The sequence below is a fragment of the Lontra canadensis genome, unplaced genomic scaffold, assembly GCF_010015895.1.
Source record: "Lontra canadensis isolate GAN:19392208 unplaced genomic scaffold, GSC_riverotter_1.0 scaffold32, whole genome shotgun sequence".
NCBI classification, from domain to species: Eukaryota; Metazoa; Chordata; class Mammalia; order Carnivora; family Mustelidae; genus Lontra; species Lontra canadensis.
Genome location: NW_022631026.1, coordinates 18,141,213 through 18,155,729, shown reverse-complemented (window position 1 = coordinate 18,155,729; position 14,517 = coordinate 18,141,213). Strand labels below are relative to the sequence as shown.

The following is a 14,517-nucleotide window of genomic DNA, read 5'->3' as shown; positions in this document are numbered from 1 at the left end:
GGCGGGGGAAGCAGGCTCCCCGCTGAGCAGAGAGCCTGATGGAGGGCTGGGTCCGAGGACCCTGTGTTCATGACCTGAGCCAAAGGCAGAGGCTTAACCCACTGAGCCACCCAGGTGCCCCAGGCTTTAACTTTCTTGAAGAGCAGAGACTGTCTTGTCATCAAGTATTTTTAGTACCTAACACAGTAGGTGCTTAATAAATTTTGTTTGTGAAAGAAATGAATTTACTAAAGAGAATTTTTTTAAAAAAAGATTTTATTTATTTGACAGAGTGGGAGAGATTGCAAGTACCCGAGCCAAAGGCAGAGGCTCAACCCACTGAGCCACCCAGGTGCCCCTAAGTAGAATTTAATAAGCCTATGGAGTTATATTAATCCTGTAAGGCCAAGCAAGTGCCCTTATTTGAGAGTTTATCTGCCGTCAGTCTGTAGATAACGTTTGTACTTCTGACTGCCTCACCTGGTTCTTCTAAACAGTCTTAAAAGGTGAATAGTATTTTTTAATTACAGGGGTAGTGCTGCTATATAAGACTGGTCCTGTCCAACATTTAAGTCTGTGGCATTTTTCTGTACCCATGTCTCTTTCTTATTCATTTATTTATTTATTTTTAAGGTGTTATTTATTTGAGAGAGAGAGGGAGAGAACAGAAGCAGGGGGAGGGGTAAAGGGAGAGGGAGAAGCAGGCTCCCCACTGAGTAGGGAGCCCAACATGGGGCTTGATCCCAGGACCCTGAGATCACGACCTGAGTCGAAGGCAGATGCCCAACCAACTGAGCCACCCAGGTGCCCCTCTTTCTTATTTTAAGTAATGTATTATTTTCAGATTAAAAATTATTTTCCACAAAGAAAAATGTATCCTAAATTATAGTAGACTGTTTTTTTTATACAGTTCCTCAGCTCATTTTGATATATTTTTATCTCTTTGTATATCCTTTTATATATTCGTTCATGTTTAGAAATCTTACACTAGTAAGCCATTGCTCTTGGGATATGTGAGAAAAATTTAGGATCTTTTGTGAGTCTGAAGTTTTAGGACTTTGTTGGAATAGCATTGGCTCTAAGCAAATAAATAGCCGTGTGAGTTTGTTTTCTGCAGTCATGGTAACTGCTGAAAGAAAAATTGACTGCTCTTCTAAGCTTTCTCATGAAAGCAGGAGTACTTATTTTGAAAAAAGGTAGATAAAAGGATTGTCTTATATAGGAAACTGGAAAAGATTGATTGTACTCATACACTTTTTGATCTAACCTGAGTGATAATGTTCCTATTTTGTTTATTTTTTGTCTCTTTGAGGATCTTTTTCTCATCAGTTATCTTACTCTTTAAAATTTTATCTCATTTATTTATTTTTTAAAAAGATTTTATTTACGTATTTGCCAGAGAGCACAAGCAGGGGGAAAGGCAGAGGGAGAAGCAGACTCCCCGCTGAGCAGGCAGCAGGACACAGGGCTCCATCCCAGGACTCTGGGATCACAACCTGAGCTGAAGGCAGACAGTTAAGACTGAGCCACCTAGCCACCTATTCTCTTCTGTGGTTCCTTCTATTTATAAGAGACCATGTCATTATTTATTTATTTATTATAACTATTTTAAAGATTTTATTTATTTATTGGACAGAGAGAGACAGTGAGAGAGGGAACACATGCAGGGGGAGTGGGAGAGGGAGAAGCGGGCTTCCTGCTGAGCAGGGAGCTGGATGCGGGGCTGGATCCCAGACCCTGGGATCATGACCTGAGCAGAAGGCAGATGCTTAAGGACTAAGCCACCCAGGTGCCCCTGTTTTTTATTTTTTGTCTTTATCTTTTTTTTTTTTTTAAGATTTATTTATTAGAGCGTAAGAAAGAGAGAAGGTGAGGGAGAGAGAATCTTAAGCAGATTTCACACTGAGCACAGAGCCAGTCGCAGGGCTCCATTTCACGACTGAGGGTCGGGACCTGAGCCAAAACCAAGAGTTGGATGCTTATTTAACTCACTGTGACTGTGCCATCCTCTTTATCTTAAAAGAGAAAATTCTTGGGGTGCCTGGCTGGCTCGGTTGATAGAGCACATGACTCTTGATCTTGGGGTCATGAATTAGAGCCCCACATTGGCAGTAGAGTTTATTTAAGAAAAAAGGGCGCATTTAAAAAAAAAACAAACAAAAAACGAAAGGAAATTCTTCCCTGACTTTTTTGACTTTGTAACCTCTTTAGACTGTTGTCTCATTTCTTTCTTCACACTGCCACTTCCTATAATAACTCTCTAGTCATCACTTGTATTTTCTCACTGCTCACTCAGTCCTTTACCTGGCAATTTCTATCCTGCATTTTGGAGAATTTGCCCCAACAGAAGTTACAGTGATGTTCTAATCACGAATCACAGGTTTATCAGCTTTTTTCCCATTAAGTCTTTTTGGAACAAACTTCCACTCCCTTTTAGTGAAACACTATATATTTTAATCTAATTATACAAAAGCTGTCTGCTCTTTGATTGAATGTAGGCCTTTTTAAGATTTTTTACTTGTGTTCTGTTTTTTCATTCTGTATGTTACCTATGATCCATCTTTTAAACATTTTTTAAAATATTTATTTGAGACAGAGTGAGTGCCCACACAAACACCTGGGGAGAGGGAGAAGCAGACTCCCTGGTGAATGTGGTGCCCACGTGGGGCTCCACTCGGGGCTGGATTCCAAGAGCCCGAGATCATGATCTGAGCTGAAGTCAGATGCTTAACCAACCCAGGCCCCCTTACCTATGATTCTTCTATAATCGTGTCATATCTATCTCTAGTACTCACCTCACTCTGTCTCAGAGTTGCATTTCCCATAGCCTGATAGACATCTCCCTACATTTCTGGCTAGAATTCTAAACCTAACTTTTTGAAATTAGAATTCACCATTACACTTCTTCCTTTAACATCTATCTCCTGGATTCCCCTCCATTCCCACTAAAAAATAACCACTTTCACACCTGCAGTTATTGTGCTTATTTGAATGCTAGTGTCAATAATTTCTCACTTACTCTCCTTTCTAGAGTAAGTTTCTTATTTTCTACTTCCACAGTTCTTCATGAAGCCGTCATCAAGCCTCAGATTAATCTCATGGTTTGCTAATTCACTTATTTCCTTGATTTTTTCATTTTTTAATGTTATACCTGGTTATATTCTTTTTTTCTTTACATTAAAACCCAGGTTCTAGATTTCTGATGAATTCCCCTCTGGGCAGGAAGTCTTCCCTAAAAATTAAAGCAGTATAAATTCTTTTCTGCTCTATTATTCTCAAGTTCTTTTGCCTAATTTTATGAAATTTGTGGTAGAATAGTGGCCAGTATTTGTAGTAGCTGATAAGTATGACTTAAGAGACTCTAAGACTCAAGGAGAAAATGATTCTTGCTAATTGGAAAAATTAACAGTTTTTAAGGTTAGAGTTTAGAGTAAAAAGTCATTTAGGTGGGAATGACTTTATGTTGTCCTTGTACTTTTATTTTCTGTGGCATTTGGCCCTATTACTATGGTACTTCTTTTGGAAGTTATCTCATCTTTGAATCATGTTCTTTGTGAACATCTGGTCATTCTTTGTTCTCCATTCTTGTGTTTTAACAAAATAAAGTCCACATCATTTATGATATCTTTGTTCATCTCTACTGACAGTTACCATTTTTTCTTTTGTTTTCAGAGAATTATGTACTTCTATTATGGTATTTACTGTAATATGCCATATATCGACATTGTGACTGTCAATGCAGTAGATTGTGTATTGAGTTCAGGTAGTTCTTAATCTTTTTTACTGTTGTCCTCCATGTTTTAAGTACATAGTAGGCTCCTCAATAAATGTTAAATGAAATTATTCCCTTGTCTGAGATGCCTTTCTTACTCATGGATTGTAATCACTCTGACACAAATTGCTAAATGACTGTGGGTAGGTTGCATAATCTTTCTTAAGTATCTTTGTTCTGAAACTGGCAACGCCTTCCCTCAAAGGGTTAGGTTATAATTAACTAGTAAAATGCTTTGAAGATGAAAAAGTTAATGTTGAGCATTATGATCATCCTATTAAAGGCTACTGTTAGTACACAGGTTTTGTAGGTAAAAGCTTTCCCAAAGCTTTAAGTTAATTAAATGGTGCTGAAGTAATTAATTTCTGTGTATTTACATTTTGGTTTTTTGCTTTACTTAAATCCCTAGATTTCTTTGGAGGGAAGGAGCTTATTGTGATGTTACTTATTTTAAGATCTCTGTCATGGAGCCAAGTCCAAATTGAAACCCTACCATGATAAGAAAAAGACAACAGAATAGTGCAATAGTAGGATGATGTGACTCAGATACTTAAATTGTATTATATGCTAGAAGTCCTCAAACTTTTGGGTACTAAGAATCATTCAGAGGCCCTTATTAAAAATATTCCAACTCCAGAGATTTAGTTTAGCAGGTTATGTTTCTTTAAGTGAGAAATCAGGTGATTTCTGATTCAGTTAGTATGTGAATAACACTTTGAGAGACACTCCTGAATGGAACTGAAAAAAGCTAGTACAATATGAGAAGATGACCTGAGATTAAGGGTTGCACATTTTACCAACTGAACCAGCCAGGAGCCCTGGAAAATACGGGTCTTGAGGGTTGAGTGGTGGGATTTGGTTAGGAGTAATGCTGACCAGGACTGTCTAAATTGGTGAAGTAGTTCACAGGTTGTTTCTGTATTCACAAACGTGCCTTAGTGTAGAACACATGACATTGCTTCCTCAGTGACTGCTTGTTGAGAACATTATATAATAATGCTTTTCAGACATTATGTGCACAAGAGTCACCTGAGGATCTTGTAAAGAAATGTTTTCTGATTGGATACTGTGGCATGGAACACATTTGGAGTGACAAATGTAGAGAGTAATCAAGTCTTGGATGAGTAGTTGAATTACATGACCTTTAAGATACACGTTAACCTTAGCGTTTTATAAATTTCTAAGGTGGAGTGTCTTAAGATAATAGAGAACTATTGTATATTAGGAATGGCAGGACCTAATTATTTTTCTTTAGTTCTGTCACTCATTTCGTTAGCCATGTGATGTTGGGCTAGTTAATATACTCCATTAAAGAGTGGGGATTAGAGAAGGTAAGAGCCTGAAGAAGTGAAATTTAGTGCAATTTTAAGATTTACTATTTTAGAGTGAAAGAGGGGAGGGGCAGAGGGAGAGGAGGAGACAGAAGCAGACACCCTACTGAGTGCAGACGTGATGCAGCTTGATCCCACAACAGATCACGAACTGAGCAGAAATCTAGTAGGTTACTTAACTGAGCCACCCAGGTGCCCTAAAGAAGTACATTTTTATAAAAAGCACTCATTTGTTAAGTACAGTAAGCGTGTTTATTGATAAAGTACTATTATATGATTGAATTGCATCCTGCATAGTTTTTCCCCCTCTACTGAGGATAGATTGGAAGTAGCTAACCAGTGTTTCTTGGAAATTTAAAATAATAAGTGATGCTGAATGTTATACAACTAACATGTTTATTTTCCTTAATTATAGACCCTCTGATGTTTGAATATCTAGTAGTTTTTAGTGCGAATGTGGTCTTGTGACTTTAAAACTAGCTCTTGGCAAATTGTATTACACTACAAAATTAGAAATTGGTCTTTCTGTAAAAAAATTTTTAGTAAGTGAATGTTAAATCTGTAGGTTATACTTGGGTATGTTTAAACATATACAGTGTTACAAGTTTTTGTTGGTTTGTTTTCAAGTAAGCTCTAAGTACAACATGGGGCTTGAACTCAAGACCCTGAGATCAGGAGTCCCATGCTCTACCAACTGAGCCAGCCCAGCATCCTTATTACAAGTATTTCTTAAGTTTGTTTACTAATGGCTACATTTTGACTAGTTATTGTGTAAGTAGTTGTCTTGCTTTGGGTAAGTAGGATTTAGAAGTGTGCATTTATGAAAAGGATAGTTCTTTTTTCTTTTCTTTTCTTTCTTTCTTTCTTTTTTTTTTTTTTTTTAAAGATTTTATTTATTTATTTGGGAGAGAGAATGTGCCTACAGGCGGGGTAGGGGATGAGGCAGAGGGAGAGGCTGAGCAGGGAGCCTGAGTAAGGCTCGATCCAAGGACTCTGAGACCATGACCTGAGCCAAAGGCAGATGCTTCACTGACTGAGCCACCAAGGTGCCCCTGAAAAGGATAGTTCTTATGTTTTACTTAAATTTCTAGTATAAAAGGAAATAAAACTTTAATATATTTATTTGGTAGCATATAGGAAATGATCATGTATACCTTTGAAATACTGATCTGTAATATCAACTGATGAAGTATTAGCATGTGAATTAAATCATCTCTGAAGTAAAGGTTAATCTTCCCTGTGCTCACTCTCTCTTTTTTTTCTCCCTGTGCTCTCTTATTTCCCCAACATCCAAGAAATTAAGTGGTAAAGAGGAGAGCTGCTGTGCGGATATTGACATTTCTGTAGTCTGAGGACATGTGGCTGGGGAGGGAATAATGGAAATGCGATGGAAGGAAGTCTCTGGTTGAGAAATTGGTTATTTTATTTATTTTTAAAGAGATTTTACTTGCGTATTCATATTCAGAAACAGAGAGAGAGAGGTAGAGGGAGAAGCAGGCTCCCCAGTGAGCAGGGAGCCTGATGTGGGACTTGATCCCAGGACCCCAGGATCATGACCTGAGCCAGAGGCTGACACCCAACCATCCGAGCCATCCATGCACCTGAGAAATTAGGTACTTTAAACAAATTAACTAATTTGTTTAAAAAAGCAAATAAATAAATGTATTGAAGATAATGGAAGCCATGGTTCTTCGTGAAGAGCTTACAAACATGAAAGGGGAAAGTCTAGAAAGAAATTTAAGGCATGGAATTAGAAGTCTTGGTGTACACATGTAATTATTCATGCACAGATAAAGAAATAGGTATGGATGTGTACATTTATATGTATGTTTATATTCATATATTTCTTAGCTGTCTGTGCTGAGAGGACTCAGTAACAGTGAAAGCCCAGTAACAATGAGCACACCTAATGCCCACATCTTGGTTTCTTTCTTTCTTTCTTTCTTTCTTTCTTTCTTTCTTTCTTTCTTTCTTTCTTCCTTTTTTCTTCTTTTTTAAAGCTTTATTTATTTGAGAGAGAGCATGTGTGTGTGCACGAGTGGGAGGAGGGACAGAGGGAAAGAATCTTCTGGCAGGCTCCTGACTGAGCATGGAGCCCAACAAGGGGCAGGATCCCATGACCCATGAGATCATGATCTAAGCCGAAACCAAGAGTCAGAGGCTTAACTGATTGAACTATCCAGCCGCCCCAATTTCTAAATACTGTCCTTGATTTAAAGGAGTCAGGGCTATTTAGAGAAATGACTAATTCTAGAGTCAGGGAGGGAAAGTGTAGGGTGAGTTTAGAGATTTCTTTTCTGTCAGAAAACAAGGAAGTTCACAAAATGATGGGATAATGTCGAAAGGATACTGGAAACACTTCAAAAGGGCCCTCAGTTGCCAAATCTTGTGTAAATTGAGCAACAAAATAGAGCAGTGGATTATAACCTGTAGTTTAAAATAAGAATCCATGAGTTAATACTGTTAAAAGTAATGAGTAAATTAATTGGGCAAGGGGATGGAGGGAAAGCTCTTTAAAGTAAAATCGGGGGTGGGGGGGGTGGCCTGGATGGCTCAGTCGTTAACCTCTGCCTTTGGCTCAGGTCATGTTCCTAGGGTGCTGGGATTGAACCCTGCGTCAGTTCTTGCTGAATGGGAAGCCTGCTTTTCCCTCTCCTATTCCCCCTGCTTATATTCCTCCTTTTGCTGTCTGTCAAATAAATAAATAAGATCTTAAAAAAAAAAAAAAAGTAAAATGTGACTAAAAATGTGGAAGGACTGATAGGATTAGGTAATCACCATCACAGTGGTATTGGATGAAAACAAAAATAGTCAATGAATGCTAATGGCTGGTGGGTGGAGGTTTGATGAGGAATAGGATATTGGTGAATTAGCAGAATAATTCCTCATTAAATCTAATCACACACAAAGGGAAAAATAGTGACTTTATGGTGGAGAAACCTGGCAGATACCAGCTTGACCAGGTGATCAAGGTTATACCTAAGGTTGGGTAAGTAAAGTATAGACAGTATCATTTCTGTATATTTTTTCCCAAGAATGTATGGTCTGAATTTGGTTATGAGTAGTGTCAGACCCACATTCAGGGTCATTCTAGAAACTAAAGAGCTGTACTCTTTTTTTTTTTTTTTTAAAGAGCTGTACTCTTTATTTTATTTATTTATTTTTACTATTTTTAAAGATTTTATTTATTTATTTGACAGAGATCACAAGTAGGCATGACCTGAGCTGGAGGCAGAGGCTTTAACCCACCAAGCCACCCAGGGGCTCCTCAACTCTAGTTTTAAAGAACAAATTGCTAACACATTCAGAAATAACAAGCAGGGACAGAAGGTAGACTGTTAACAACTCAGAGTTTAGGAGATTTTCTTAAATTGGAATTGGAGCAGAAAAATGGAATTTTGGACTAGTTTTGGTGGATAGTAGGTATACCCTTTTTTTTTTAATTATTTTTTTGAAAAGATTTTTATTTATTTATTTATCTGACAGACAGAAATCACAAGTAGGCAGAGAGGCAGGCAGAGAGAGAGGGGGAAGCAGGCACCCCACCGAGGGCAGTGGCTTAACCCATTGAGCCACCCAGGCACCCAAGAGCTGTACTCTTTATAGTTATAGTCAAAGGCATGAAAGATGGGGGAAAGCTAAACAGCTATTCCAGATTGAGGACGGCAGAAGAGATCTGATAACTGAATACGATATATGTTCCTGGATAGGATGCTGAACCTGGATCAAATAAAATTTGAATGTGAATTGGCTCTGTGTTATATCCGTGTTGACTTCCTGATTGGAAGGGTTATATGATGGTAATGTATCAAAGTATCTTTGTTTTGGGATGTATGCACTGGAGTATTTAGGAGAGAAGAGGAATCATGTCACAACGAGATACATATGCACATCTTTGTAGGCTTGAAACTATTTTAAAATAAGAAACTATATAGTTTTCTGATTATAAATGTAATCTAATTCCCTTGTTTCTGTATTTACAGATTATTACATTTACATACTTGTAGAGTGATTCAGTAAATACTTATTGGTTGAATAAATACTGTACTTTATCAAGAATGTAGGAATTCTGTTTTAAGAGGAATAATAAATTTTTAACTGTCTTTCAGAAAGCTGAAGTCGATGGTAGTTTAAGTGATAGCCATGTGTCTCCTCCAGCCAAACGCACTTTGAAACAACCTGATTCTGTTTGCAAAGACAAATCAAAATCACGAAGTACTGGTCAGCGAGAGGAATGGAACATACCAACTGGACAGGCCAGGTGAGGAGTGAGAACTCATCCACTGTTTTTTCATGAATTATCTGATATGATTGAGGGCTCATATTAATGCTAATTTTCTTAAATTGTAAAGCCACTATTATCTAGAAATACAAATTTTTAAACTTGTTTTATGATTTTGTATGTATTTCCTCTAAATAGCACATAAAGTATATTTGCTATGTAAAAATATTTAGTATATAATAGAAACTATTATTACTAAACAATAAGGATTTCGATAGGTCTTGGATATGCATACATCTTTATACTCCTGAAAGTTTTAAATAAAGATATTTGGTTAGAATTATATATTTATTTGAAAATAAAATCTTCCTCTTCTAAAATTATTAAATATTACCCTTGAATTGATATACTGAAATGTAATAAAATAAAAATTAAATTAAAAAAAATCTTTTCATTTGTCTGCTTGTTGTCAGTTTAAATTTGGTTTGGTTCAGTATGTATCAGGAAAACTTACTTTTACACACTTACCAAAGTAAATAGTAATAATTTAATGTAGATGAAAGAGGCACACACACAGAAAAGATTTAAACTTTGATCTCAGAATTTTTAGCTTCTCTTTTCTCCAGTCTTTAACGTAGAAGTGCTGATGATATGCTGACTACAAACAAAAGTGAAAGGGAAATCCTTTGGTTTCCCTCCTCCTTGAAGTACTTAAAAATTCCTTGGTTTTCTATGTGCACATAAATTCTGGGTACTGTTACTCTTTTTTATTTTATTATTTTTATTTTTAAAGATTTTATTTATTTATTTGACAGAGATCACGAGTAGGCAGATAGGCAGAGAGAGAGAGAGAGAGAGAGAGAGAGAGAGAGAAGCAGGCTCCCTGCTGAGCAGAGAGCCCGATGTGGGGCTCAGTCCCAGGACCCTGAGATCATGACCTGAGCTGAAGGCAGAGGCTTAACCCACTGAGCCACCCAGGCGCCCCCCTGTTACTCTTTTTTAAAAGATATTTTTAAAAAGATTTTTATTCATTTGAGAGAGAGAGCACAAGCATTAGGGAGGAGCTGAGGGAGAGGGCGAGGGCGAAGCAGATTCCCACTGAGCTAGGAGTCCTTTGGCCAAGGAGATCATGACCTGAACCAAAGGCAGATGCTTAACCATCTGAGCCACCCCGGCGCCCCTGGATACTGTTACTCTTTAATGAAAAAAAAATTGGGGGGTTATATAGACTTTGATAGGCAGTATACATTTACTAGTCCTTAAAGAGTCTTTTACCTATTTCAGTATGTTCCAGAAGATGCACCATTTTACTCTGTTTATTTTGCATTGTCTGGGAGCTAAGTAGGAAAATCTTGAATCATAGCCTGTTGATCTTTCTTTTCCCACACTCATTCATCTGTTTTATACAGATCCAGGTCACTATAATGATGTTACTTAAAATGAGTACTGCCCTTTAATTATACTTCTAGACTTGATCTACCTGTTGTAATCTGTATCCTATATTTATTAAATTAATGAATCAGGTGGCTTTTTCTAGATAAACGTTTCTTAAAAATGTTCTTTTAGTGTCAGAGTTTAATCTTTCACTGTAAGAAAAATAACAGTTTGAATATATAATGGGCATAATAATATATAATATGTAATATATAATGGGCACTTGATTTTCTTCATCTTAGCCACTCAGAGGCCTTTGTGTAAATTGATCTTGATTATGTCTTTTTTATTAAAAAAAATGCCTCAAAAAAATTTTTTTTAAGATTTTTTATTTATATATTTGACAGAGAGACAGTGAGAGAGGGAACATAAGCAGGGAGAGAGGGAGAGGGAGAAGCAGGCTCCCTGCTGAGCAGGGATTCCCGATGTGGGACTTGATCCCAGGACTCGATCCAGGGACTCTGGAATCATGACCCGAGCCAAAGGCAGAGGCTCAACGACTGAGCCACCAGGCGCCCTCAAAAACTGTTTTGGGGAGAGAATTTTACTTCCATTTAGGTGCCTTAGTGTGATACTCCTTTTTTGAAAAAATACGAGTATATTTTGAATAAAAAGCTCAAGAAATAATGAATACTAACAATGTATTATTTATATTTTGGTAGAAGAATAACAATTTAAAAGTTTTTTGAGTTAAATTTTTGTCTAAAAACGCAAGTGTTACACTGTTAGAATGTTTTTGTGTTTTAGATGAAAAGAAGACACCATTTGACCTATTAGATTCAACAGAATTGAATTTTGAGGGAAGCTTGTAGTTAAAAAATTTTAGATTTTGAGAGTATAAATACAAAAATCAGGATTTATATGGAAGTTTGTATTTGTTTTTATGTCATGAGACTGAGAATCCCGATTCCTTTATTTTGGTTATCTAAGGTCTTATGAAGTAAAATTATTAAGGTTCTTTTACAAAAGTACTTTGTTTTGGGGGAAAAGTGGATACAGGTAAAGATTAGTATTCACTGAAAAATAATGAATCCTAAATGACTTTGTAAAGACTACTAAATTTTTAATTTTTAATTTTTAAATTTTTTCCAGAGAGAGAGATTGAGTATGAGCAGGTGGGGAGGGACAGAAGGGGAAGGAGAGAGAGAATCTTTTTAAAATTAAATTAAATTAAATTTTATTTCATTTTTAAAATTTAAATTCAATTAATTAACATCATGTAGGAGAGAGATAATCTTAAGCAGGCCAGTGCAGAGCCCAAACAGGGCTCAGTCTCACAACCCTGAGATCATGACCTGAGCCAAAATCAAAGAGTAGGACCTTAACTGACTGAGCCATCCAGGTGCCCCAAGACTGCTAAATTTTTTTAAAAAATTACTATTGCTTGGTGAAATAACTTTTCTTTTGAGAGCTCGGTAATTGGATGAAGGTAGAAGTAAAAGTGGAACTAGAACTTTGAAGTTTTCATAAATGATTTGAAATAGATCGTGAGTTTTCTTTTTGGGGAGAAATCTGGGCTTATATTTAAAGGCTCAAGTTTATCAACATAATTACTATTTTTTATAAAATAAGGATATTTTTGGTTAAAAATTTTACTATATATTCTTTATCTTATATGTAGAAATTCACAAATATCCATCCATGCTAGCCTAGATAGATGTCGTAGCTTATAAATATTTTGAGTAAATTTTTGTCAGCTGATATTTACTTAGCTACTATACATTTATTGAACTGGATGCTGTGTGTGTGGGCTCATGCACATGTGTCTGTCTTTCTGTGTTTTTGGAGGAGGCACCCTAGAAAATGTGACATGCATTTAATGTCTCTAGAATAATAGAAACACATCCTCTAAGATATAAACAAAATTGAATCTTTGATAAGACAAACTGTACACTTAAATATAGTATATGTGAAAATTTTGTTTTGTGGTCAGATGAGAGAGTAATAAGGTTAGGCAGAAATGTAACCACTTGTTAAACTGCTGAGGCACAATAGAATTGTAGGCAGTATTGGTTAAGGTCTTTCCAAACTGAGGCTTTTCCTGAAATGAAGTTTAAAACCCCTAAGTCACTAAATGCCTTGGATTTATATGGGAAAGGGAGAATAAGTAATGATTGCTAGTAGTCTCATAGTGCATTTCATTGGTAATATGCTCCAGATAACTAAAGGTGTAGAAAATTCTTTTTTTTTTTTTTTTTTAAAGATTTTATTTATTTATTTGAGAGAGAGAGTGTGAGTGAGGGACAGAGGAGAAGCAGATCCCTCGCCGAGCAGGGAACCCAATACGGGGCTTGATCCTGGGACTCCAGACATGTCCAGGATCCTGCGACTCCAGGATCATGACTCAAGCCGAAGGTAGATGCTTAACCCAGTCACCCAGATGCCCCAAGGTGTAGAAAATTCCAACATGATAATCATCTAATGTAAAGTAATGCTGCCACCACTTAAGAAATTTAGGGAAAAAAAAAATACTAAGTTTAGGAAACATAGATACAGGGAAGTATCCCTCACCTACTTCCCCTTTTAAAAATAGAGGAGACTTCATAATCATAAAAGATTTATTGGAGCTTTCATTTAAATAGTGAAGTCACCTAGTTACATTTTAAGTGATGAACTTTTGGGAACATTGATTTAAGAAACTTTTTTAGACATATATATTATTGTATAGGCAGACCAGTTCTTAAAATCCCAGTATTTTTTCTCTTTCCATACTCAAGTATTTAATATTATGTCTCCTTTTTGTTCTTCTTCATCTTTATAAAGAGAAATGGTAATGGAAAAAGGATGACAATAATCTATGATTCTAAGATAATTGGTTTAATTAAAGAATAAGTTTTTATTTTTCCTTTTAAAACCGATATTTCTTAAGCAACAAAATAAAAGCCAAGTAAGCATTGTCTTCAAGAGTAACAAAAAGCTTATTGTGCTGTTTTCCCAAGGACGTTGCTACTGTTCAGAAAAGTTTTAGATTTCTTTTGTAGAGTGATTTCAGGGTTAGCATCTTACGTTTTTGAATAATTTATGTACAATTTCAGCGGTTTGGTTTTGCATACACTAAAATTCACTTGGAACCAAAACATGTAAATAAACTGATCAAACTGAGTTAATATTATGTTGGGTCCAAAGCCAGAGTATATTTATGAAGTAGTAAAATTGAGTTTTCTGTGTGGTTTTAAGTGACTTCTAGAAAATTTGTTATGTATAATCTTCCAAGGAAAGATATGTTAATACACCAATTTCACTACTTTATCTGTACTTTGTATACAAAGGTGCTAAAAATGAAATACTTTCCAAGGGGTGTAGCATATTAGAATGAGATAGTTTTGTTGTTTTCTGGGAGAGAGGGGGACTGGAGTTTTTTGTTTTTGCGTTTTTGACAGTATAAGTAAATGTAACAGTTTGAGTTTTTGTGTATATCCTTTAGTCATCCTAGCTCTGACCTTTTTTAGGCAAGGGCTTTTATAATTAGGATTTAATATTTAACATTGAAAATTTAGCATGAGGAGTGCTGGAGTAACCCAAAACGTTAGAATATTTTAGTTAAGAAAATTTGTACAAATAGGAGTGGACGATATAGGCTCCCAGTTTTGGAATAAGTAAGTCATGGGGATGTAAGGTATAGCATGGGGAGTATAGTTAGCCAATGGTATTGTAATAGCATTCTGTGATGACAGATGGGAGCTACACCTGTGGTGAGCACAGCATAATGTATAGGCTTGTTGAATCATGGAGTTACGCACCTGAAACTAATGTAACATTGTGTATTAAGTATAATTCTA

At 36.2% G+C, this 14,517-nt stretch overlaps 1 protein-coding gene across 2 annotated transcripts in view; it reads left to right on the top strand.

Annotated features, from left to right (window-relative positions):
• Window positions 1-14,517, top strand: part of ATAD2B (ATPase family AAA domain containing 2B) — a 152,980-nt gene that overhangs the window by 14,368 nt on the left and 124,095 nt on the right. For both annotated transcript variants that reach the window (XM_032866927.1, XM_032866926.1), the window contains exon 2: window positions 9,192-9,343. In XM_032866927.1, coding sequence (XP_032722818.1) covers window positions 9,192-9,343 — 152 coding nt within the window. The remainder of the gene's footprint in view (window positions 1-9,191; window positions 9,344-14,517) is intronic.